The sequence below is a fragment of the Bos indicus x Bos taurus genome, chromosome 15 (assembly GCF_003369695.1).
Source record: "Bos indicus x Bos taurus breed Angus x Brahman F1 hybrid chromosome 15, Bos_hybrid_MaternalHap_v2.0, whole genome shotgun sequence".
Lineage (NCBI taxonomy): Eukaryota > Metazoa > Chordata > Mammalia > Artiodactyla > Bovidae > Bos > Bos indicus x Bos taurus.
In genome coordinates, this window is record NC_040090.1 from 29,164,913 (window position 1) to 29,191,648 (window position 26,736).

At 43.5% G+C, this 26,736-nt stretch overlaps 1 protein-coding gene across 4 annotated transcripts in view; it reads left to right on the forward strand.

Annotated features, from left to right (window-relative positions):
- Positions 1 to 1,216: 1,216 nt before the first annotated feature.
- The window catches only part of MAP6 (microtubule associated protein 6), an 84,781-nt gene continuing 59,261 nt past the window's right edge, over positions 1,217 to 26,736 (forward strand). For 2 of the 4 annotated variants that reach the window (XM_027562860.1, XM_027562861.1), the window contains exon 1: positions 1,218 to 3,907. In XM_027562860.1, coding sequence (XP_027418661.1) covers positions 2,523 to 3,907 — 1,385 coding nt within the window. In that variant the 5' untranslated portion in view covers positions 1,218 to 2,522. Of the gene's footprint in view, positions 3,908 to 26,736 lie in introns of all 4 variants that reach the window. The other 2 variants (XM_027562863.1, XM_027562862.1) reach the window with 2 other exon arrangements.

Sequence of the window (26,736 nt, forward strand, 5' to 3'; positions counted from 1 at the left end):
GTCTCCCAGTCCATTCATAATACACCCCTGTAATCGAGGGCTGCCCTAGAGCTAGAACCCATCTGTGTTCTATATTACCCAAGGCACAGAGTGGGCATCTAAATTAAGGAAGGATAAATTCTCAATGACTCTTAATGACTTCCAACTCCAATTGCTAGTCCCTCTTTTTATCTTTGGAAATTGTTTTTAGAAAGACATAAGCCAAATCCCAGGAAATTCCAGAACTGGGGAGAGGAAGGGCAGGACCAGATTATTTTGTTTATAGAAATGTATCTCCTAATGACTGGAAAACAGTGCCAGGCATCATTTTATTTATGGAACTCAAATCAAGTTACCAACAGGCAAAGACCCACATAGGAGGAAGTTCAGCATTTAATTGACTAGTCAGAGCTGTCTTCTCATTGTGTTTGATTCTAAGGTTTAAAAAGAGTGATATTTTGAAATCAATTCCCAATCTAAACACATAAATTACTTTTTCCCCCATAGATATCAATGTCCCCCCACCCCCGCCCAACTTAACTGATGCTGAAAACTCTGGCTGTATTGGAGAGAAACAGAGCTATAGGCCAGTGAATGTGGCTAGGAGTCAGAAGTGGAAGACAGTGCAAGGAGATACCAAAAGGAGATGCTTGGAAGAACAAGAAGTCTTGCTGGAGAAGGTGTCCAAGAGACTGGCCTGCTTGGGAAGCTCCACCTCTGGGTTTCCCTGGGTGAGTTCTGTGAATACTAATAGCTACCATTTATTGAACCCTTGCTATATTCCAGATGTGGCAAGGGTTTTTAGTGATTATCATTTTAATTCTCAGATGAACCTTGTGAGTTGAGAACTGGCACCCTCATTCATGGATGAAACTAAAGGTCAGAAACTTGCAGTAATGTGCCCATGGCCATGAGCTAAGGCATGCAAAAGCCAGGATTTGAATCCTCTAGGATCTGATTTGACTCAAAGCTTCTGCTCTGAGCCCTTAACTATCTTCACAAAACCACTATGAGGTAGCTATAATTTCCTCCAGGTAAGGAGACTGCAGTCCGGGATGACTCAACTTGTCCAAGTGACACAGGTAGTAAGTGTCTGAGCAAAAGCAGGAACATCTGACTCCAAAATTTTTCTGCCTCCCAGATAGAAGAAGAGCAAAGGCCAGGGGTCAGGAACATGGCAGAAAGCCACTGCACGTCAGGCCCTACCCTTTCCCAGGATAGTATCTGGCTGTTTCCCACCCACCCCAACCTCCCCACTTAGGCCCCTTTTGAGAATTTTCTTCTGACTTCATCTCTTCCTGTGCGGCCCCTGGGCTGAACAGGGACTCAGTAGTTCTTGGGACATTCTAAGACATCCCTCTCTGCAAAGGGTCCCCCAGAAAGAGAACAGCTAAGGTACCATCAGCCTGCAGTTTACTCCACATATGAGCAAAGCCTGTGCATAAGACTGACAGGTGCTTAGGTCAGAAGCCAGTCAAAGGGGTTCAAATCCAGGCCATAGATTTTGGCCAGTAACAGGAGTTCCTTTAAAACAAAACAAAACAAAACAAAACATATATTCTGGGACAGACATATCACTAGGGGTTTCCTCCGTATTTTTAAATTGAATCTCCCTCCTTCCCCCATGTTTAACCCTTATTTCACAAAAGAGGAGCCTGAGGCTCCCAGTCCGGAGGCAACCAGAGTAAAGACTGCAAGTCATAAGGAGCCTGGGACTTGAACCCACCTAGGCCCCAGATTCTGTGGTTGCCTAGGAGCTCAAGAGGGAGGAGCTGCCAGATCAGAGGGAGGGGAAAGAGAGAAGGCGAGCTCCCAGCAGCGCTCGCTGACGACAGCAGGTGATTTTTTTTCCTGCAGCGCTCTTTCTCTCAGCATCTTTCCTGGATTTTTCCCCCCTCTGCTGAACGGCAGAAAAGGGTGGGGCCGCTTGCCTGCAGCAGAGACGGCAGCGGCGGCGACGGCGGCGGCTGCAGCATCCTTGGGAGAGGCGGCGGCGGCAGCAATGCTCGGTCTCCTCGAGTGGTGATCGCCTCCGAGCCCTGCTAGGTGGCTAGCTGAGACTGGACGCCGGCGGGGAGGAGAAGAGAGAGCTTTGTCCGCGACCCTGCGACCGCACTGCCCGGCCCTTCCTCTGCGCCATGGCTTAAGCCTGCAGCCACCTCGCTTCGCGTCGCCTCGCTTTGCCGGGGTCTGCGCGCCGCCGCAGCCGCAGGGAGGGGCGCGTCCCAGACGCCCTCGCCCGGCGACCCGGGTCGCCGTGTCTCCCGCTGCGGTGCCCGCAGCAGAACGCGCTCCCGAGACCTGTGCGGCGGCTCCAGGAGGCGTTTATAGCAAGGTACCGAAGGACTTTACCGACTTTTATCTCAGTAATAGCTCTGCCAGCCCGACATTCCCGGGTGCTCTCTGAGACAGGAGGGAGCAGTAGCTCAGGCCACCAAGGAAAACAAGGTGGGAACCAGACTGGTCGGTCCAGGGGACTGAGGAAGATTAGGGACTTGCTTTAGAATCCAGCAAGAAGGAGGGCGAGCTCTGCAGCGAGCACCATGGCGTGGCCGTGCATCACGCGCGCCTGCTGCATCGCCCGCTTCTGGAACCAGCTGGACAAGGCGGATATCGCCGTGCCGCTGGTTTTCACCAAGTACTCGGAGGCCACCGAGCACCCGGGTGCCCCGCCGTCGCACCAACAGCCGGCGCCCGCGCCCCCCTCGGCGCGCACGGTCGCCATAGAAACACAGCCGGCCCAGGGCGACGGGGATGCGGTTGCCCGGGCAACAGGGCCGGCGCCAGGGCCTAGCGGAGAACGAGAGTCTGGGGCCTCCTCTGGCCGGAGCGGACCCGGCCCAACCTCTGGCTCCGGCTCCACCTCCAGCGTGGGTCCCGCGGACTCGGTGATGCGGCAGGACTACCGCGCCTGGAAGGTGCAGCGGCCCGAGCCGAGCTGCCGGCCGCGCAGCGAATACCAGCCTTCGGACGCGCCCTTTGAGCGCGAGACCCAGTACCAGAAGGACTTCCGTGCCTGGCCGCTGCCGCGCCGCGGGGACCACCCGTGGATCCCCAAGCCCGTGCAGATCGCCACTTCTTCCCTGGCGGCAGCGCCTGCGCTCCGTGCCCCCCAGCGCCGACCGCAGAGCCAGGAGCGCTGGCCTGTGCCAGCGGCCGAGGCCTCGGAGCAGGAGGCAGCCCCTGGCGGAGCAGGTGTCCTTGCGGCTGGAAAAGCGTCCGGCGCAGATGAACGCGACACACGCAAGAAACCCGGGCCCGCCTGGATGGTGCGGCGCGCCGAGGTGTCGCAGAGCCAGGAGCGCTGGCTGGTGCAGGCCGCCGAGGCCCCGGAGCAGGAGGTGGCCCCTACCGGAGTAGGTGTCCTTGCAGCTGGAAAAGCGTCCGGTGCAGATGAACGCGACACTCGCAAGAAACCCGGGCCCGCCTGGATGGTGCGGCGCGCCGAGGTGCCTCAGAGCCAGGAGCACTGGCTGGGGCAGGCCGCTGAAGCCCCGGAGCAGGAGGCTGCCCCTGGCGGAACAGGTGTCCTTGCAGCTGGAAAAGCGTCCGGTGCAGATGAACGCGACACTCGCAAGAAACCCGGGCCCGCCTGGATGGTGCGGCGCGCCGAGGTGTCGCAGAGCCAGGAGCGCTGGCTGGTGCAGGCTGCCGAGGCCCCGGAGCAGGAGGCGGTTCCTGGCGGAGCAGGTGTCCCTGCGGCTGGAAAAGCGTCCGGTGCCGATGAGCGCGACACTCGCAAGAAGCCCGGGCCGGCCTGGATGGTGCGGCGCGCCGAGGCGCTGGGGCAGGAGCAGACGCCGCTGCCCGCGGCCCAGGACCAGGTCCAGGCCACTGGCCCTGAGGCGGGCAGAGGGCGTGCGGCGGCCGACGCGCTCAACAGGCAAATCCGCGAGGAGGTGGCGAGTGCAGTGAGCAGCTCCTACAGGTGAGACGCGGTCCACAGCTCAGGCCTCGGGGCTGGTCATCCTTACCCTCTCCCATAGATTCCCGCATCGCAGGCATCCCTGGCCTCCGGCTCCCATTCCAGAACACACCCCCTCCTTCCCCCCACTCCTGGCCGACTGCTCTTTGACTCTTTTGCGAAAGCTGTTAGCCATCCCATCTTGCTGAAGTCTTTCACTAACCACTTCAGCCATCTTTTCCCCATCCCCGCCCCACCCCAAGTCGCTGCCTGCCCAACAGAGACCGTTGCAGTCTCTTCGCAGGCTTTGTGTCCATTCTGCCCCACCCAAGCCACCGGCTTCATTAGCCTGGGTGCTGCCCTTTGCTGGCTCAGCTGACACCAAAGAGTCTTGGTGCCTTCCTGCAGGGCAGATCCTCCCCCAAATAGAGTGATCTCTATCCCTTCCCCACCTCCCTAGCCTGGTTCACCCAACCCTTCCTTCTTCCCTCCTCCATCTCAGTCCTTGGCAGACACCCAAGCACCACACCCTTTTCAAGATTCCCTGCCAGACGCTTATAGAGCACCCTCCTCCTTCAGTCCCCTAGGGTTTGAAGGCAGATTGCTTACGCTTCTATTTGTGACACATTGGGCAAGTTTCTTAACCCTTCTTGGCCTCGGGTTCTTATCTGTAAGATGTGATGGATAACAGATTCTTCTCTTAGATTGTCTTCTTATGTACTGATTTAATATTAAATACTCAACTTATTTTTGAGCACCTATTATATGCTGAACACTGTGCTAGACATTTTGAAGATTAAATGAGATGATTCAGAAGAATTATGCCTGGCACATGGTAGGTAATTAGTACATCTTGGTTCCTTTCTGACCTCATTATTTTGATTTCCATGTCCAAGACACTTACAGCCTTCTCCCTATGCCTTTCTTATTCACCAGATGTGGTTCTCATCCTGTTACCATCAAAAACCCCCTCTTCAGCACATGTAAATTCCCTTTAAATGAATGCCTTCAAACCCGAGCATATTCAATTCACTCTCTTTCTTTCTAGAATTCTCCCTCTGCTGCCGCCTCAGCCCTGCCAGTCTGCTTTCTCACCCTTTCTCCCTTTAATACATATTTCTGAATGCTTAGCTTTCAGTCCTGCCCTTATGCTTCTAACCAAAACAATTAGCTAACAGATTACTGTTGACTCTGAATACATGGCATTGGTCTTGGGGTCTCTGGGGAAGTAGAAGTTCCTGATGAGTGATTGAGCTAGAAGTGTGCAAAATGTGACTTATGGGGTCCTTCATGAATGCCACAGCCAGCGGCCTCCTTCCTGCAGAAGGGTGTGGACAGGAGGACTGCAGAGTTAGTGTCTTTTGCCAGGACCTTATATGTAGCCTCATCACACTGATGTCCCTCTGCAGTAAATATGACAGACACTCCCTCTTATGCTGAGGAGAGAACAGCATTGATAGACAAGGTCTTTTGTTAAGACCCCTCCCAGGTTTTGCCTCTGGAAAGCATTTCACAGTTAAAAGGGGAAGCTTATCAATTGGCCCCTATTCCTTCTTCTTGAATTCTACCTCCCACCTGGCATTTCTTTCTTTGTTTACCAGTATCATGATCATACTGGTCACCCAGGAGTACACCACTTCCTTTTAAAGCTCTGGGTCAGGCAAGGACACAGATCTTTTCTCTTGGCTCTAGCTATGAGAGAGTGGAATGTTCACAAAATCTTTATGCTGTTACCAAGGAGGATCTAAAAGAAAAGAAAGGAAATGAATAAGCAAGGGGACTACAAAAGCAAAGTCAAGATACAGTTTTATGACTCTGCCATGGCTTTCTTGTTTATAAGGCTCCACTTTGTTCCCTAAGAATGCTAAGGCTGGCCTAACATCAGTTTTCCGGACTGATCTTTTCATCATCATACTCCCAATCTACCACCCTGAAGCAGGTGGAAACTTACCACCTACCAGACAGAATCAACCTCTCTCACCTCAATACTGGAGTAGGAAACAGAAACCCACTCCAGTACTCTTGCCTGGAAAGTTCCATGGACAGAGGAGCCTGGCAGGCTACAATCCATGGGATCGCAAAGAGTGGGATGCGACTGAGCAACTGAGCATGAGCACCTCAATATAGTCAATACCAATCAAGAGAGATCCAGACTCTCAAATTTCATTTGATGATCCTACTCAGTTTCCAGGTTGGTAGGACTTGCTTTGTCCATCAGCGATTGGCCAGACAGTCAGGGTATAAACCACCCTTCATAGGGTGGTGGGGGGAGGCTCAAGAGGAAAGGGATATATGTATACTTATAGCTGATTCACGTTGTGTACAGAAGAAGCCAACTCAACATTGTAAAGCAATTATCCTCCAATTAATGATAAATTAAAAAAAAAAAAAAAAACACCCTTCAGACAATTCACTCCAAATATTTTGGGATGTACCTTTGTTCTTATAGCCTCTTCCTCCTAAACAATACCCTAACTGTGCTGTAAGCTGTCATACTGCTAGTTAGAATTACATACATCCTGCAAGTGATTGGACTGAATAGGGGAACTATGTTCTTGCAGCTGTCAAGAATGGGTTTTCATAGCTATCAGAATTTCATCAACCTGTCCAGAAAAATCTCTGGGTACCTCAAAAAAATTTTTTTCTAATTTGAGTCTGCTGTAAAATTTAATTATGCATATGACTTTGGGGTCAGTAGTTCCATTTTGCTGTGTAATCAGAAGGGTTTGAAAGCATTAAGAGAATAAGTGTTGCTAAGAGACATCAATTTCTCTAATGGACAGTTTAAGCACATGACAAATTTGATGTGAAATTTAATATTATTTTTGTTCCAGAAGAAAAATTAATAATAGGGAAATGCACTTTGGGTAAAAGCAGATACGAAGAAATAAGAAATTAATTAAATGTACAATAAAGAAAAAAATGCCTGGAAATTATAGGCTTATCTGTAAACTTGATTTTTTTCCTCCTTATTCTCTCACATCCTTTTCCTTGCTAGGATTCTGAGGATCTCTTGAATTTAAGTATGCTGTGTATCTTACATCACCTTAAAAGCCAAACTGGGCTCCATTTTACCAATAATTTGGTTGCCAAATCCATTTCTTCTGTCACTCTACATAAATGATGGTAGTTCATACCATGGTGACTAGTTCATCTTATGGTCTTCACAAATGACATCAGTCATATAACATCACTGTGAGTAGTTTGCTTAACTAGAGAAAGGATACACAATCCATCAGCTTAATATATTGGTATGTAATATAAAATATATATTCATCCAGAGTCATATATCAATACAAGCTATTTAGTTTTCCCCTGCAGTATACAATCAGTAATTAACATCAAATGTCCTTTGATGCTATGATTTTGAGAAATAGTCCCTGTTCAACAGTTCTAATTCATAGCTTATCCAGACTAACCAGGTATTTTTGCATTCAAGTGGTATCTGAGGTATCTTTAGAATTATTTGTAATCATGAAATTGATTTTCACTACATTCATATTAAATAAGTGATATTATAAAAATTGAGAAACATGTCTTTATTTTCATTTTAATGTTAAGGACGATCTCACTGAGCAGCTATCTGTGACTTTAGACCTAGCATTCTCAATCAGAAAATAGATAAGTCATAGGAGGCGGTTAAAATTCCTCTCTCAGCCAACCCCATTGTCCCAGCCATTAGTTAAGAGTGATAGATGGGGTAGCAGGTGCTCCCCATAGAAATGTTAATAAGCAACTTTTCCTGGAAGAAATCAGCTGGGGCACCAGGAGGTAGAATTAATAAACCAGAGGTAAAATAGTACTTGAAAAATGAGAGGGATAACAAGTAAATCAGAAAGAAAAGGAGTCTTTACTATACCCACAGTTTTCCATAAAGGTTAGAGAAAGGTCCATCTGACATGGCTATGCTATTCAGAACTGCCCTGGGCTTCCCAGGTGGCTCAGTGGTAAAGAATCCGCCTGCAATTCAGGAGATGCAGGTTCGATCCCTGGATTGGGAAGATCTGCAGAAGAACACAGCAACCCACTCCAGTATTCTTGCCTGGGAAATCCCAGGGACAGAGGAGCCTGGTGGGCTACAGTCCATGGGGTCATAAGAGAGTTGGACACAACCAAGCGACTAAGCAGCAACAACACAGAACTGCCCTATACCTACAGGCAATTGCCTATTTCTCTAGTATCTTCCCGACTAAATCCCAGGAACTCTTCAAGGCCAATCTCAGATACTAGCTTTCAACAATGCCCTCCAGGTCCTGCCACGAGGGACTATTTTTTCTCTCACTTCCTTTTCATATTCTGTGCACTTCTCATTATCTGCTTGATTGGAGGATACTTTTGTCTCTATCTGCCTCCCCTACCAGATAGGAACACTTAACGAGAAGTTGTTCATCTCTCACAGCTTAATATTGTGCCTAACGACCATATAGGTTTGTTGAATCTAGTGAACTTTTTAGAGTTTGGTGAAGAATTTATTCACTTACATATTGATTCATTTCACTCTGTTTCATTTAGCTGAATTAATTTTGGAAAATGACCACCAAGTCCCTGCTATGTATCAGACGGGAATCTCAGGACACCAAAAGGTGATAACCCTTATGTAAAGAAATTGTGTTTTCCTTAATCAAAATAAAGTGGGATTCCTACTCGGTTAGCACTAGAAGAAATGTTCAAATGGGGAAGGGCAGCAAACCTTAGAGACCTGATTCTAGGTGCGCCTTCACCAGGGCAGTGGTGGCCCTCGATCTGAGCTGTACAATGAAATCACTGGTGAACTTTAAAAATGCTGTTGCAAGGGCTTCCCTGGCAGTCCAGTGGTTAAGACTCCGTGCTTCCACTGTATGGGAGGCGGGGTGAGGGTTCGATCCCTGGTCGGCAACTAAGGTCCCTCATCCCCTGCAGCACAGCCAAAAAGAAATGCTGTTACATAACTGCCTTGCCAGATATTCTGATTTAATGGGTCTGGGGTATGACCTGTGCATGTGAGTCTTTTAAAACTGCCCCCGGATAATTCTCATGTGCAATTCAGGTTATACCCTCTTCCCTTAAGGCAGAGTTTCTCAAAATTTAGTTCACAAGGGAATCATCTGGAGAGCTTCCTAAAATGCAGATTCCTGGCCTTATCCTCAAACACGATGATTCAGCAGGTTTAAAATGGAGCCTAAGAATCTATATTTGAACAAGCACTCTAAGTAATTTTTAAAATATTTACTTATTTGGCTGTGTGGGGTCTTAGCTGCAGCATGCAGGGTCTTCATTGCAGTGCACAGGCATGTAGGATTTTAATTCTCTGCCCAGGGATCGAACCCACATCTCCTGCATTGCAAGGTGGATTCTTAACCATTGGATCACCAGGGAAGTCCTGCACTCTAGGTAATTTTGATGCAAGTAAACTTCAAGCTTTACTTGGGAAAACACTGCTTGGGAAGATTTGCTATCTTTAAGGTACTGTATTTTCCCATACACAAATATGGTATTTTTGCCATTTATTTGTATTTTTGTCCTTCGCTTACATTTTGTAATTTTCTCTGCAAAAGTCACACATGTACACACATACAGCTTCCCTGGTAGCTCAATAGTAAAGAATCCGTCTGCCAAGCAGTAAACTCAGATTTGATCCCTGGATCAGGAAGATCCCCTAGAGAAGGAAATGGCAACCCATTCCAGTATTCTTGCCTGGGAAATCCCATGGACAGAGGAGCCTGGCAAGCCACAGTCCATGGGGTCGCAAAAAAGTCAAACACAACTTAGCTACTAGACAACATACACACATACAAAATAGTTTTTAAGTTTTATTTTTCTATATTTAAGCCTCTAATAACATAATGGACTTAGCTTTATGTATGGAATAAAGTAGGGATCTAATTTTCCTTTTCCCATATGGAAAGTCATTTATTCCAATATACTTTTTTAAAGTTAGTTTCTGCATTAATATCCCCACTGATATCTCTTTATCACATAGGTTGCACATGCTTGAGTATTTCTGAGATCTCTGTTCATTCCATTCATCTGAGCTAATACCATACTATCATTTTTTTCTGAGCTATTTAAAATTAGCTTTCTTGCTTTCAACATATATCTTATTACATTTTCTAATTTGTTGTTGCTCATATGTATTAATTTTTATATGTTCATATTATATTCAGCAACTTTTTACCACTCTCTAATTTTGTTTTTAGATTCTCTTGGGCCATCTGTGGAGATAATGTATACTTTTAGTAAATGCCAATTTATCATCTTCATTCTGATATTCGTGTATTTTTGTGTGTATGTATATTGCTACATTGGTGGGGATATCCAGTATAATTTTAATGGTAGATGACGGGCATCTTTGTCTGCGACAAATGGGAATGCTCCTAAAGTTTTTTCGTTAAGTATGAGGTTTGCTCTGTGTCTTTAGGAGACAGCATCATATCAGGCTAAGAAACTTGTCTTTATACTAATTTCTAGGGGTTTCAAAAACTATGGATTTGTACTGAATTTTATTAAATGATTTTTGGGGCCATCAACTGCGAAAGTCATATGGTTTTCATTTTTAGTCTGTTTATAGATTTTTCTGATGTTGAGCCATATTTTCATTCCTAGGATAAATCTTACTTAGATAAAAATGTATTTTGTGATGCTGAATTCTTTAGCTACTTTTTATTTGAAATGTTTGCACATATATTCATAGGTAAAATTATTCTAAAACTTTTTCCTTTTTTATATCACTCTGGTGCAATATTTGGATTGTGGTTATATCTACACAATTAGACAGGCAGATTTTTCTCCTTATCAGTTATTGGAACAATGCTTATAACAAATGTTCCTCCTTAAATAGCTGATAAGAATCTCCTGTAAAGCTCTCTGTAATCATGTCTTTTTTAGTGAATAGACTATTTTTTTTACTATCAAGTTGATGTCTTTAATAGTGACTCATTTATTCAGCTTTTGTATTTCTTCTTGAGCCAATTTTTAGTAATTTATATTTTTCAAGGTAATGTGATCACTTTTTTATAATTTTTAAATTTATTGACATGAGTCCTCATAGCGTTATCTTGTGGATTTTATAGTCAACTCCACTTATCTGCAGTTAAATCCTCTCTCACACTTAATTGGTGCCTTCTCTCTTTTTTCATAATTGTTTTATTAAGGTTTGTTCACTTTTTTTCAGAGTCACATTTTGGTTTTGTAAATCATCTCCCTTTTTAGTAAGCTTTCCTCTTATTTTAACTATTCCTTTACTTTTTATGCTGTGAGAGGTCATACTAGGAACAGTTTTATATCCCTGGCTAAGGAGTTTGGATTTTCTGTTTTAAAGAAATGAGTCACTGAAAGAATCTAGGCTCAGGAACTACATGATAGTTGAATATGATTTAAAGTTTATAAATGTCCCACCGGCTCGTGACCTGGGGAAGTGAGAGAAAGGGTGGCAAATAAGAAGCTATTGGAATAATCCAGAGAGAATGATAAAGCCTGGACTGTGGCTTTGGGATTTGAAATTTAAAGCATAGTACATATAGTTACTGAAAAACAGGTCTCAGTGATTAATTGAGATGCAAGGAAGAGGATAAATTCAAAATAAATTTTTCTGGTTTGCATAACTGATAACAGTCCTAGTCATTGGAACAGACTTTTATTTAGACTTCTATGATGAATGTAGAGAAGAAAAAGTCAGGAGTGGAAGTTGAGCTTATTTTTAGTATCTAGAATTTGAATTGTTTATGAGATATCTGACGAGAAGTTTCAAGGGGCAGCTGAATAAATGGATCTGAAGTGTAGTGAGAGTTCAGGGCTGTGATTTGAAACATCCTGTGGAAATGATTAAAGACATGGGAGGAGGTGAAATCAACCCTGGAAACGAAGTAGAGAGAATTAGCCATCAGAGAATGGAGCCCTGAGGGATACATGCATTGAGGGTACTGACAGCAGAAGGAATAACCATGAAAAAGGCAAACCATTGATCAGAAGGGAGGGAAGAGAAGTAGGAAAGAAATTAATCGTGGAAACCACGTTGGACAGCTATCTCAGAAAAACCTTATGCCACCCTGGAAACTTTTACTGAGGATTTACTGTGTGCAAAGCATTTTTCTGGATCATTGGTTGACCTTGCACAGTTAGATATAATGTTACTGAGACTAACCCACAAAGAGGAGAGGAGAGGAGATAAGATACACACATTAATAGTTGATTGCTCTCCTAGAAAAAAAAAAAGGCATCTAATGGATCTGTGAGCTTTCAAAAAAGCAGTGACAGTTCTAAATCTACAATCACAAAGAACCACTCAGTGTCCCAGATATAAAACTCAAATAATCCAACAGTGTCCACTAAAACTAAAGAGAGCCATCTCTGTGATCAATGCAGCTTTGGTTTTTCAGATTGTCAGTTGTAGACACATAGACAAGTGCGCTGCTAATTCTCTGCCAAATGAAGAAAACTGAAAATGGACCTTGACCAGCAAACTAAAAATTCTCTTGCTGTTCACTAAAAATGCTAGTTTTCACCATTAGAAATAATAATAATGGTTAATCAAGTGTCTCCCATGTGCCTGGCAGGCTGCTAGAAACTTTGGATGCATTTTCTGCTGTAATCTATGTAGCAGCTCTGCAGAAATGGTTCTGTTACTTCCCTGTTAGAGCTCAGGACCCACGAGTCCTCTGGTCTATCTTTAAGTGATGAAACTTGAAGGCACAGACTTTGTCCAACACTTTGTCTACACAGAGCATGTCTCCTCCACAGTCATATTAACTTGTATTGTCTCAAATCATCTTCACTCCAGCAAATATTGATTAGTGTCTTCTCTGTATCTGGTTAATTCCTAGGAAGACAAAGTAGTCCTTGCTCTTGGAAGGCTTATGTTTATTAGGCAGATACAGGTGTGCTGAAAAGTTATCAGTGCCCTAACAAAAGTCTATGGAGGGTTTGGTGGGGCACAGAGGAGACAGGGTTAAATCTACTTGATTTGAGGGTTATCAAGGGAAAGGGTTCAGTAGAGAAGTGACTGGTAGGCCGAATCTTCAAAGATGACTAGGCATTCAATGGGGAAGGGATCCGTCTGAGTAAAAGTACAGAAGAGAAACTGTCAGCCAGTAGAGCTTAGAGTGTTCTTGCCTGGAGAATCCCAGGGATGGGGGAGCCTGGTGGGCTGCCGTCTGTGGGGTCGCACAGAGTCTGACACGACTGAAGTGACTTAGCAGCAGCAGTAGCAGAGCTTAGAGGTCTCATTGGATGAGAATAGAATGGTGAGAAATAGACCAGGTAGGCAAGCTAGACCAGCTCCTTTATCCTACAAGCAAATGAAGAAGCAGGATTGGGTTTTGGATATTAGCAAAGGTGACTTTGGTAGCAGTGGGAAGGATGGATTGGAGGGAATTAGACCAGGAGCATAGAGTCCAGAAAGGAAGCTGGAGTCTAGGTAAGAGATGAAGAAGGCCTCCAGCCAGGAAAGGATGTAAACAAGCGCTGATGGTACCGAATAACACGAGACGATGGCTAAGTGAACGTCGACAGAAAGTGAAAGGGAAGAGTCTGGGATGTTTCCTTTGGATGCCTTGGATGTCTGGGGAAACAGTCGTGTACTCAGCTAGATAGCATAGGTTTGGATAAGTCAAATTTGAGATGTCTTTGGAAGGATTGCATGGAGGTATTCAATAGAAAATGAAAATGGAAACCCACACTGCTGGAAAGGGGTGTAAACTGCTACAGTCACTTTATAAAACTCTTTAGCATTTTCTATTCAAATCAAACATATGTTTGCTCTATGACCCAGCAATTGCACAGTAGGCACCTGACAGAAATAAGTGCAGAAGACTTGTACAAGAATGTGTATAGCAGCTTTTTTTAATAATAGCTAAAAAGTAAAACTAACCCAAATGCAGCTCCTTACTTTCCACATCTCTCTTTCCACTCCTTACTAGTATCATTCCACACCACGTTACTCAGCTCTGAGTTGTGCAGTCAAAAACCTTTCTAGACATTGCCAAAAGCCCTCTGTGTATGCCAGAATTGATTTGGTTGAAAGCCACCTGAAAAGAAAATTACCACAATACTCAATAATATGGATAGATCTCAAAGACACAATGATAAGTGAAAGAAACCAGACAGAAGTGTACTTACTGAATGATTCCATTTATATAAAATTCCATTTATATAAAATTACAAAGCAGGCAAAGGTAACTGATGGTGATCGGTATCAGAACAGTGACAATCTCTGGGAGTGGGGTGGAGAATTGGCCAAGATGTTGGAAATGCTATATATCTTGCTCTGGGTAGTGGTTGTGTGGGTCCATACACACGAACTAGAGTTTCTCTGGCAGCTCAGTGGTAACGAATCCACCTGCTACTGCAGGAGATGAGGTTTTGATCCCCGGGTTGGGAAGAGCCACTGAAGAAGGAAATGGCAACCCACTCCAGTGATCTTGACTGGGAAATTTCATGGACAGAGGAGCCTGGTAGGCAAGAGTTCATGGAGTCGCAAGAGTCAGATACTGAGCGACTAAACCACAACAACAACATACATCCGAACCATTAAGATTTATGGACTTTCTTTATTTTGCTTGTTATACCTCAATAAAAAATGAGAAACAAATTACAAACTAAATATATGGAAATACAAATTTGATGCTCAGGAGAAAAGACATAACAGAAAAGAAATATCTGGATATCAAGCTGTCAGTGAGGATCAAGCACGTGGGGGTCAGAGTGGGTGGGAAGAAAGGGGGTGAGAAGAAGAACATGCTGCAGCCAGAGCCCAGCAGCCCCGACATCTCAGGGACGAGCAGAAGAGTCAGTCAAGGAAGGCGTGCACGTGTCTGTGTTGTTCTCATCTGAGACCGAGAGCATGGCCACCACAGTCCTGCAAAAGCTACCTGCACACACATAGCATAGTAGTGTTCTTGTCCATCCTTCTGATCCATCACAGTCCATTGTCGGTGTATATTTCCTTTCAAACTGAATGAAGAGGCTTTGTAGCAATGAGCCTGATATAGTTCTTTCAGTGCGAAAATAGGGCCCAAGCCCCAAACCGCAAAACCCACCCTGAGTTCCTTTCACTGTGTTGTTGCCTGTGGTCACTGTCTATTTCCTGCAATGACATCAAAAAGCTGGCCCATGTTGTGGAATATCTTAGAGTGGCCCTTAAGAATTGTTCCTCATTAAACCATAATAGTGGGAGAAAAACAGTCAGTGGCAGAAAGCAAAAAAAGCAGATTGTTCAAGACATAACTGAGTCTCAACCTCATTTACTGAGCACACAATGCCTTACTGATTTAACATACCTTTTAATTTAGACTTTATCATGACCTTTTAAGGTAAACCTTTCTCTCTTAAAAGATGAAGGATAGAGTCAGGGCCGTCTGGGGGCTGAGGTCACTGACCACCAGTCAGTAGCTGAGCTGGTTCAGGAGCCTGGCTCTCCTCATTCCAGCCTCCAGCTGTGTCTTTCTTGTGCAGACTAAGCAGCCCTCTGCCTTGTTCCCACAGTTCCACATGCCATTCCTGGGAGGGCAGCTGTCTGTCCCCCAGTTTCCACTCTCCTAAGCCTATACTCTCTTCCTTCACCATCTTCTGCAGTGGCAGAAGGACAAGTGGTTTCACGCCTCCTTGTCCTGGGCTCCCTATGGATGCTCTTCCCTTCCAGGGCAAGGGCTCAGCAGCTTAGCCTCTGGTCAAGGATTCCCAGGCTCTGATATATCTGGAGCAGTCAGCACTTTTTCCCACTGCTCTCTTCGCACACCTGATGCTTTTTCCTGCAGATTCTCAGTTCTGGTTGAACATTAAAATCTCAGGGACCCCAGGGAGTGATATAGCCGGATCACCAGCTGAGCTGACCCTTGACAAGCTCCACACATAACCACTGCTGGATTTTGCTCACAATTTTCCGTCCCATCCACCTTCCATCTTCTTTCTAAATCCTTCTATCCTTCAGGGCTTTTAGTTCATGGTGAAAGAGGCTTATACTATAAAAGCAGGGAATTAGGTTGGATTTATTTGATTGTAATATCATCATTATAATAATATAGTGGGCTTAATATCATTTTTATTCCAAGCTCAATGCAGCATCTTAAGAGCATGCAGGGGCTGGGGCTATGGGCTATGAGGATTCAAGGTGCAGAGCACATGGAAATGGATGCCCACCCCCCCCACCCCACTCCCCTCCACCCCACTCCCCTCCACCACCCCGTACAGGAGCTTGCTGTCTTATGTGGAAGGCAACACAACATGCAAATATCTAAGTACCAGGCAGGGCCTGCTGAGGTTTAATCAGGATCCGAGTTCTCAAGGGCTGCAATTAGGGCTGGTTAATTCTGTTGGAAGATTCATGGAGGGATGATTATATGAGTCCTGGGTGATGTCCTGGAGCCCTGTAAAGCAGTGATCCCCAACCTTTTTGGCACCAGGGACCAGTGTCATGGAAGAGAATTTTTCTACAGACCAGGGAGCAGGGATGGTTTAGGGACGATTCAAGCTCATTACATTCATTGTGCACTTTATTTCTAATTTGTGCACTTTATTTCTAACACTACCGCTGATCTGACAGGAGGTACTGTGTGGCCCAGGGCCTTGGGATCCCTGCTGTAAAGGATTTGGTGACCAGTAAAACTAGGATTTGCATCATCTCTCTCTAACTAAAAATTGATGACCCTGCTGCTGCTGCTGCTAAGTCACTTCAGTCAGGACCCTGAGAAACCCTTTATATTTCTCTTCAATAAAGTGAAGTGAAAGTGTGAGTCACTCAGTCATGTGCGACTATCTGTGACCCCATGGACTATAGCCCTCCAGGCTTTCTGTCCATAGAATTCTCCAGACAAGAATACTGGAGTGGGTATTCCCTTCTCCAGGGAATCTTCCAGACCCAGGGATCGAAGCCAGGTCTCCTGCATTGTGCGTAGATTCTTTACCATTTGAGCCACCAGGGAAACCATCAATAAAATGGAGATAATTATGCAGTGGTGACCTCACAGAGTCATGATGAAGGTGAAGGGAGATAATGCTTGTACGAGTGTCTGCCCATCAGTAAGTGCTGCCCACTTTTGTTGTTATCATTGAGAGAATGAAACAGAGCAGGTTACCAATAAGACTTTCATTGATTCATTTATTTAACATCTACCGCATCTGGTATCAGGCACTATGCTAGAACCTGGGGATGTAGAAATAAATTACACAGAATCTGTCCTACAAGGGTTCCCGGTCTAAAGTGAAACATAATAAGAAAATTATAGTAATGATAGTAAGTGCAATAATAGAAATAAGCCCAAGGCAAAACCACAAACACAGAACACTAATGAAACCAATTGCATGGACCACAGCCTTGTCTAACTCAATGAAACTATGAGCCATGCCATGTAGAGCCACCCAAGATGGACAGGACATAGTGGAGAGTTCTGACAAAACATGGTCCACTAGAAAAGGGAATGGCAAGCCACTTCAGTATTGTTGCCTTAAGAACCCCATGAACAGTATGAAAAGGCAAAAAGATATGACACTGAAAGATGAACTCCTCAGGTCGGCAGATGCCCAGTATGCTACTGGAGAAAAGTGGAGAAGTAAGAACTGACTCATTGGGAAAGACCCTGTTTCTGGGAAACATTGAAAGCAAGAGGAGAAGGGGAAGACAGAGGATGAGATGGTTGAATGGCATCACCAACCCGATGGACATAGGTTTGAGTAAACTCTGGGCATTGGTCATGGACAGGGAGGCCTGGAGTGCTATAGTCCATGGGGTCACAAAGAGTCGGACACAACTGAACCGATCCAGACTGAGAGGAAAGGGGGATCTGACTCAGTCTGAATTAGGGACCACTTCCTGAGTAAGTGGACCTGTGCAGTGTGTCAAGAGCAGAGTAGTTCCACCAGGAAAGCAAAAAATAGGAACTATGTAGTCCTTCCTAGAGGTTTTTCCCAATGAGATAATAACCAAGAAGGCCTTTTAAGACTACAGTACTTAATAGGAATTCCAGCTCCTCCCAGATATCTAGCTTTATTTGGAGATTTGCATTCAAATCCTGCTTATCATTTATTAACTGTATGTCTTTGGTCAAGTTACTTAACCTATTGTCTCTGATTTTGTTTCCTGGTTGGTGAAATAGAACCAATAATACCTATCTTGCAAGGTTTTCAAATGACTTAATGTTTCATGAAATCTGTGATTCTCTCACCTGTCATATTTACCATTGCACTCCCAGAACCAAGCTTAGTGCATGGTTTTTAGGAGATGCTAAATAGATTTTAATTGAACAAATGCATGAATGATGTATGTTCGGCATTTAGCACAGTGCTTAGCCCATAGTAAGCACTAAATAAATGGCAACGCTCCTCCTCATCACTCTCAGTAGGTTTGAGAACCAATTGGCTAATATAAAGAGGTAGTTTTGCCCTTCTGTGTGCACACATTCTGAATTCTGGGAACAGATCCATGAAATACTCAGATAAAAGATTTTTTGTGTTTGTAGTCTGATATGAAGAATCAGGGAAGAACTCAGGATGGAGAGTATCACCTAAGATGAACTTTGAAGGCTCGGTCAGATTTCAGTAGAAACACACTATCAGGTGGGCAGGGAGGTGACACACTGCAGGCAGAAGGGACAGCGGGAGAAGGGACAGCAGGAACAGGTGTAGCAAGGAGTGTATTTGGGGAACCACATCTATTCAGATATGACAGATGTCCAAGTGTGAGGGATGACACAGCAGGTGCCAAGTCCAGATAGGTCTTGACCAGTGATCAGCATCTGTTCTGTAGAGGGAAAAATAGTAAATATTTTAGGCTTTGCTGGCCCTTATATAGCCAGAAATAATAAATTTCCAAAAAGTTTCATTGATGAAATTCAAAGTATAATAATAATAGGTCTACTAATGAGAAGATTGGATTCTTTAGGGGGATAACATTTGCTGAAAATGGATCCAAAATTAGTGTTCTTTTTCTTCATATTGATTGCAAACATTTATCTTCAGAAACCATTCCTAGCTCCTGGCTGAACAAAAGCAGCTTGAGGGCTGGATTTGATTCATGGATCATGGTTTGGCAATCTCTGATCTATATTACTGAGGACAGAACACTGTGCTACCAAGATTCAGACTCTGAATTTAAGTAGCAAATCTCGTCCTGAACAGAGTGCCTGAGAATACTTGGTTTGACCATGCCTGATTTAGCACATCGTCTCTTCTTCCCAAGTGACATAGTCCCTCTCTTGTTTCCTTACAACTGAAGAGCAACAGGGCACTGATGTATGTGAGAGTCTCTTTGTCTTCTTATATAATGGGTAACCAGCCCATCACTCATAGCAACAAGGATACAAGGTATGGGAGTCGGCATTGTGAAATATATTAGTCTCTGGCTGCTATGATCATCTGTTTGGAGTTCCCCAGGAGTGGAACGTGTGCTTGTTTTTTGTTTTAAACAGACGAGGAAAAAGTGGTGTTAAAAAGTACATTGAGACTTAACCCACTTGCCTAGGACTCAGCACCTAAGTAAAGCATGGAAGAACACTCTCATAAGAGTTTTATCTGACTCCTCAAAGAAGCCCCTGATCCAGCATCCCTCCAGAGTTAGCCTAAGACAGGCTGAAGAATTGGAGACTTGGTGATTCTAGCTGCTAAGAATCTAATCTAATACCATTCTCTGGGGAGACTTTTTAGCACATCCTAGTAGCCTACTTCAAACAACATTTGTAAGAAGGTGATATTTTATAAGTGCTACCTTAATCTCTATCTAGACAGAGGAATTTTGGTAGAGAGTATTACTTTATGAATGAGTAGATTCAATTCATATTCAATTCATTCATTCAATTTAATTCAATTCCTATTTATCAAGTACTTCCTATGTATAAGACACTGAGCTTGGCTCTGGGGAAATGATTGTGAGGTCCACAGTTCAGAACATCCTAATTTACTCATTGTCTGTTCCTACTTCAATAGCAGGGAGATAGATAAGGAGGAAGAAGATGGTGATGATGATGATGGAAAAGGAGGAAAAAGCAGAAGATCTTGCATTGGCAGAAGCATGAATGCTTTTAACCAGAAAGGTGTTTAGGACTGAGGGCAAAAGAAGAGAGGCGAGCTCTGAGGAAACTAGTGAGGAACATCAGTAAATTAATAGTCACGGATACTGATCTGGTAGCCACAGTGCAGTAGATCAACCAAATGTCTTGGCATCAGATAAAACTCAGTTCAAATTCCAGCCTTCCTGTTTACCGTTTATGTAACCTTGGTGAAGTTATTTCAAGTCTAAGAACTTCAATTTCCTCCTCCAGAAAATGGGCAATATTATATATCATAGGTTGTATGGATGTGGATGTGTTCTGTAAACCATTAGGTCTTGCAATTGTAAAATATTAATACTCAGAAAGAGCATGGAATCCAAGTGCACAGAAGCCTAGAGGCCAGGAGTGCAGTCACTCAGGGATTTGGCTCTGCACTTGAGTCGCTGGACTAGTGCTATGAGCAAGACAGGCGCGATTTACCACAGGTAAGCAGTACAATAGATACGGTGTTAAACATGCATTCCCATAACTCATATTAAACACAGCTGTGAGGAGTTCTAGGCAGGGGAAGTACAAGGCACTAACAGAGCACTTAATGAGAGCTGACAGGCCTCACCTAGACCAGGAGTTGGAGCTGCCGACTGAGGAAGCAGCATTTGAGCCGAGCCCGGAGGATGAAGGTGAGCCTTGATGACTGCCTCCTGGGTGACCCTGAACAAGCCTCTCCTCCACTGACTACATTCTCCTCACCTGTCACTAGAGGGCTGGCCCAGCTCCCCTCGCCCCCTAAAGTCCTTCCCAATGCTGCAGGACCAAACTCAAAGCCCCCCGTGCATGATGCCAAAGCACCCTTGTTCTTGGCTTGCAGTAGACAACCCCATGTAAAGGAGAGAGCGAGACCGTGACGGGAACACTCAGTGACATTGAAGAGGGAGCTCGTGGCCTGGGATTTGGTTTCATCCATTTGATACTGCTCTCATTCCCTTCTAAATAGCTGATGCCATCTTGTCCAAGACATCTTCAAAGCACTTTTTATTTTCTTTCTTTTTTGGAACTTTAAAAAATACTCCACAAAGAATAGTATAACACCCATATTGCTGCTACCCAGAATTGTAAAAATTGTTCTATTATATTTACCTTCATTCATTTTTGTGTTAAAACATCTTTTAGCCCACCTGGTCCAGACCCATTCTGCCCCTCCCTCTGACCCCCAGGAGGTCACCACCATTAACCTTGGTGTGCACACCTCTTTATTCATAAACTGTGTAAGACATTGCTGTATGTGTGTGTGTGTGTGTTTTCTTAAATGACCTCCAATGCTATGTATCATTTTGTGACTTTATTTTTTTCACTCAACATTATATATCTTGCTGCTGCTGCTGCTAAGTCGCTTCAGTCGTGTCCGACTCTGTGGGACTCCATAGATGGCAGCCCACCAGGTGCCCCCTGTCCCTGGGATTCTCCAGGCAAGAACACTGGAGTGGGTTGCCATTTCCTTCTCCAATGCAGAAAGTGAAAAGTGAAAGGGAAAGAAATAACAAATATGCACATGTAAACATCCACTCATATACAGTTCCTTCTTTTTAACGGCTGTATGATCTGCCAGCAAATGAATATATCACATATTATTATTTATCTTTATTTACATTTTGGTTTTCCTAAACTTTAATTATCACAAATAATGCCACAATGAATTTTCTTGTATATGTCTCTCTGTGAAAATACTTAAGAGCTATGTAGGAAATGATTGGATCTTGGGTTATACGGATTTTACTAGATATTGGAAATTTGCTGGACTAATTTTTATTTCAACTAATAGTGTATAAAAGTATCCCTTTTTCTTCTAATGTCAGAATTTAAAGTTTAAATTTTTGCCAGTTTCATAGTGTGGAAATGGTATGTTGTTTAATTCACATTTCCCTAATTTTCAGTGAAATTAAGATGCTTTTCGTGTGTTTTTTGGCAATGTGCATTCCTCTCCTGTGGATTGTATATTCATTGTGGCTATTGTATTATGAGGAGGTTATCTTTTTTCTGTTCAGCTACATTGATTCCGATTATTAATCCTTTTTTTCCCTGTGGCTTGTCTTTTACCTTTATTTATAGTGTCTTTTGTCACACAGAAAATTTTTATTTTAATGTATTTACTGTGTTTAGTCCTTGCCTTTATGTTTTATGTTTTTACTCCTAATTGAAGAAATACTTCACTATCCCAAAGAGAGAGACACATTATTTTATGTTTTCTCCTGACAATTTCAAGGTTTATTTTTACACATTGAGGGCTGTGATATTTACACCTGGAATTAGTTTTCCTGTTTAGTGTGAGATAGGGACACATTTTCGTGTTCCTCTCTGTAGAAGACCAGTGACCCAAATCCACTTGTTTGAAGGGTTATTTCCCCCCAATTTAAAAAATTCCCTCTATCTCATAGCAAGTTGCCTCATGGACTTATATTTTTGCTTAAGTGTTATTGTTTTCCTGAGTTTGAAGAAGCATTGTTTCTTCAGTTCCATGAATTTCTTGACCTGTGTCTCTGAATAATGTTTCTCCCCATTTTCTCTGTTCTCTCCCCTGGAACTTACATACACTGTTTCTTCTCATATATCCTCTTTGTCTTTGAAAATTCTTCATATTTTCATATATCTTATCTCTTTGTGCTTAATTCTGGATAATGTCCTCAATATGTCACTCATTTTCACACATATGATTTTACTTCATTCCCTGAGTTTTCTGTTTCTATAGTATGTCATTTCTAGAAGTTCTATTTGATTTTTTCAAATATGCTGTTCTTTTTTTCATAGTCTTATTATGATTTTTTTCTTTGTGTCTTTCAACATTTATTAAATAGTCTCTTTCAGGTCTTAATGTTATTTCAAGTTCTTAGGATACTAATCATTATGGCAAACCATTTCTCACATGGTTTTAAAGTTTTTATTGTGGGTTGTAAAAGTGGCCCCCTAGAGCACTTGTGCACAATTAGGGACTCCACCCCCACGCTTAGGATATTGAGGGACTGTGACACCCCTACCTGGACCCTTAGCAGAAAGGGGCTTCCTTGTTACTACTCTAGGTCAGCGACGCCCTTACACAGCAGGGGCGCCTCTGTGGCCCTGTTCCATGCAGGAGTTTCAGTTTCCACTGCCTAGCCTCCAGAGGCCAGGTCTCCTTACCATTAGAGCCAGTGCTGGGGTCCAAGGTCCCCCTTGGCCATAGTGGAGTCACTTCTCAGGCTTACTGCTCTGATGTGGAGGTGCCTTTGTTTTTGGCACCTGAGGTTTCTCATTTATTTCTTTTGGGCTCATCTCTCAATGTAAAAAGAGTTTTATTATATTTTATTATAAGTTATCCTGATTTCTATGTGTTTTAATGGGGAGAGCTTAGCTTATTCAACCGAATTTCCATTCTTGGATTTTTCTATGTAAATGATCATATTATTTGCTATTAATGACAATATTTTCTCTGCCTTTATAACTTCCCTCCCTCTAATTTATTCAGTTTTGTCTTAATTCACTGTCTTGGAACACCAGTACTATATTGCAAAGCTTCTCCATAGACTAGTATAGCAGAGAAGGAAGCATAATATAGTGGCTCATTTTGGTATCTAGCAAATCTGGATGGAATTCAAGCTCTGTGACTTAATAGTTCTGGTTTTGTGCAGATTGCTTACTTATTTAAACCCAGCTTTCTCATTTATAAACTGGGATAATAGTATTTACTTTGAAGAATTATTTTTAGAATTAAATTAGTTACTATGGGTAAACCACTTGGGTTAGCCCCTGACCCATAATTCAGTACAAGTATCATAAATATTAATTATCAGCATTAATGTTGGGTTGGCCAAAAAGTTCATTCAGGTTTTTCTATAACACCACACAGAAAAACCCAAATGAACTTTTTGGCCAACCCAATAGTAGCTTAGTATACATTATAACTAGTCTTCCCAAGTCAATTGTAGAGGTTTGTTGTCTGAGGCTCAGAGAGGTTGAACACCTTTCCTAGGGTCTCCTAGCTGATAATGGGAAGCATACGTTGTAGTCCTGAACAGGTCCTCTGAGACTGTATCTTCCCCTCCCCAGATCATGCTCCCCCTGACTGGAGCAGTAGTTTGTACGCTGTTGCAGAATCAGGTCCTGGGCAGAGAACTTGGCAGGCCATCAGTGGGAACCCAGAGGACAAAAGTCCTGGTACCTTGCTCAGCACTTCCAGAACAAACTTGGAGAAAAGCTCAGGGCCAGGCAGGATTCTTGAGAGGAACCTCAAAGAAAGAAATACGCTTATAGCCTTTCACCTCTAAAAATAAGAATTCCTGTTTCCCAGCGTGTTGAAAACATCATCTATAACATAGAGAACCAGAAGCCACATAGGAGAGGAGCTGCTTTGCAAATTGTCCATCCATGCATACACCTATTCATCCCTGGATGCCAAAAGCCAGATGACCTGGGTTCTAATCCCAGCTCTGCTCCTTAACCTTGGCCATGCTTTTTGACTTCACTAAACCTCACATTCTTCATCTATAAAATGAGAATAAATCATAACAGCACCTACCTTACTGAGGTGGCGATCAAATGAGTTAATTCATGTAAAACTCTTAGAGAAGCACCAGGCATATAACATATGCAGGAAATGTCAGCTTTTATCATTATTACTTGTTTCTGCATATAATCAAGGGCCTGCTCTGAGTTCCATCTCTGGGACCGCCAGGAAGGATGTATGAGGTACGTGGAAACTGCTGTTGTTTAGTCACCCAGTTGTGTCCAGCTCTTCGCCACCCCGTGGACTGTAGCCCACCAGGTTCTCTGTCCATAGGATTTCCCAGGCAAGAATACTGGAGTGAGTTGCCATTTCTTTCTCCAGGTGGAAATTGCTGTAGGTGTACAGAATTAGCTGGTTCTACCAACTGTGAATTTCAAGAAAGACATGATAGATGAAGTCAGATCTGCCTTCAGCACCTACCAATATCCTCCTTTGTGCCAAGAACCTTGTTAATTAGCAGGGTTATAAGATAGAAAGTTCTAGTCTCTGCTACCAAGGTTTCTGCATTCTGGATGAAGAAGAAACTGTGTATTTATAGATGACAGACTCATAGTTATTTTTTTAAAAAGGCAAGATTGGGCTGCTGTAAGAAAACAAAAGAGGAACATCTTCAGTGTTGTGCTGAAAAATGGTTAACAACCAGCTCCCGATATAGCTTATTGACAAAAAGGATGTGAACACACACTTGACAAATAATAAAATGCATAATATTATTTACTGTAAATTTCATACACCTATAACTTCAGTGTGACTTTATATTTCTAACACATCCACCATCAGTTTTTACAATTCCACCACCACCAAAGAGATCACAAACCAGACTGACTATGTGCTTCATCACTATTTGACTCTGCAAAGATAATGATGTTAAGGCACACGAGTGTGGTTCTGACTAATGTTAGCCACTACCTTTGTTTTTGTTAAAGAAGAGGTGAAAAGGAAGCAATGAAGATGCAAAGACATGTTAGAACTTCACTCTTTAGTCAGTGCTGTGAGCTTCTTTGCTCAGATAATAGTTTTGAGTGCTGGAAAAATATTTCCTCAATTTTTTGTGCTGTTCACAATGGAACAACCTCAGATATAGCACACTTTTTAGTTTAATCTTGACTTCCTACTTTTGCATTCCAGTCCCCTATAATGAAAAGGACATCTTTTTTGGGTGTTAGTTCTAAAAGGTCTTGTAGGTCTTCATAGAACCGTTCAACTTCAGCTGCTTCAGCGTTACTGGTTGGGGCATAGACTTGGGTTACTGTGATATTGAATGGTTTGCCTTGGAAACAAACAGAGATCATTCTGTCATTTTTGAGATTGCATCCAAGTACTGTATGTGGAAAATTCTGAAAGAGATGGGAATATCAGACCACCTGACTTGCCTCTTGAGAAACCTATATGCAGAGCAGGAAGCAACAGTTAGAACTGGACGTGGAACAACAGACCGGTTTCCCCATCTATCTCCCATGAAGTGATGGGACCAGATGCCATGATCTTCGTTTTCTGAATGTTGAGCTTTAAGCCAACTTTTTCACTCTCCGCTTTCACTTTCATCAAGAGGCTTTTTAGTTCCTCTTCACTTTCTGCCATAAGGGTGGTGTCATCTGTATATCTGAGGTTATTGATATTTCTCCTGGCAATCTTGATTCCAGCTTGTGCTTCTTCCAGCCCAGCGTTTCTCATGATGTACTCTGCATATAAGTTAAATAAGCAGAGTGACAACAAACAGCCTTGACGTACTCCTTTTCCTATTTGGAACCAGTCTGTTGTTCCATGTCCAGTTCTGGGCTCCAGAATCACTGCAGATGGTGACTGCAGCATGAAATTTAAAGACGCTTACTCCTTGGAAGAAGTTATGACCAACCTAGATAGCATATTAAAGAGCAGAGACATTACTTTGCTAACAAAGGTCTGTCTAGTCAAGGCTATGGTTTTTCCAGTAGTCATGTATGGATGTGAGAGTTGGACTGTGAATAAGGCTGAGTGCCAAAGAATTGATGCTTTTGAACTGTAGTGTTGGAGAAGACTCTTGAGAGTCCCTTGGACTGCAAGGAGATCCAACCAGTCCATTCTGAAGGAGATCAGCCCTGGGATTTCTTTGGAAGGAATGATGCTAAAGCTGAAACTCCAGTACTTTGGCCACCTCATGCAAAGAGTTGACTCATTGGAAAAGACTGATGCTGGGAGGGACTGGGGGCAGGAGGAGAAGGGGATGACAGAGGATGAGATGGCTGGATGGCATCACGGACTCGATGGATGTGAGTCTGAGTGAACTCCAGGAGTTGGTGATGGACAGGGAGGCCTGGCGTGCTGCGATTCATGGGGTTGCAAAGAGTCGGACATGACTGAGCGAATGAACTAAGTTTACTCTGCTT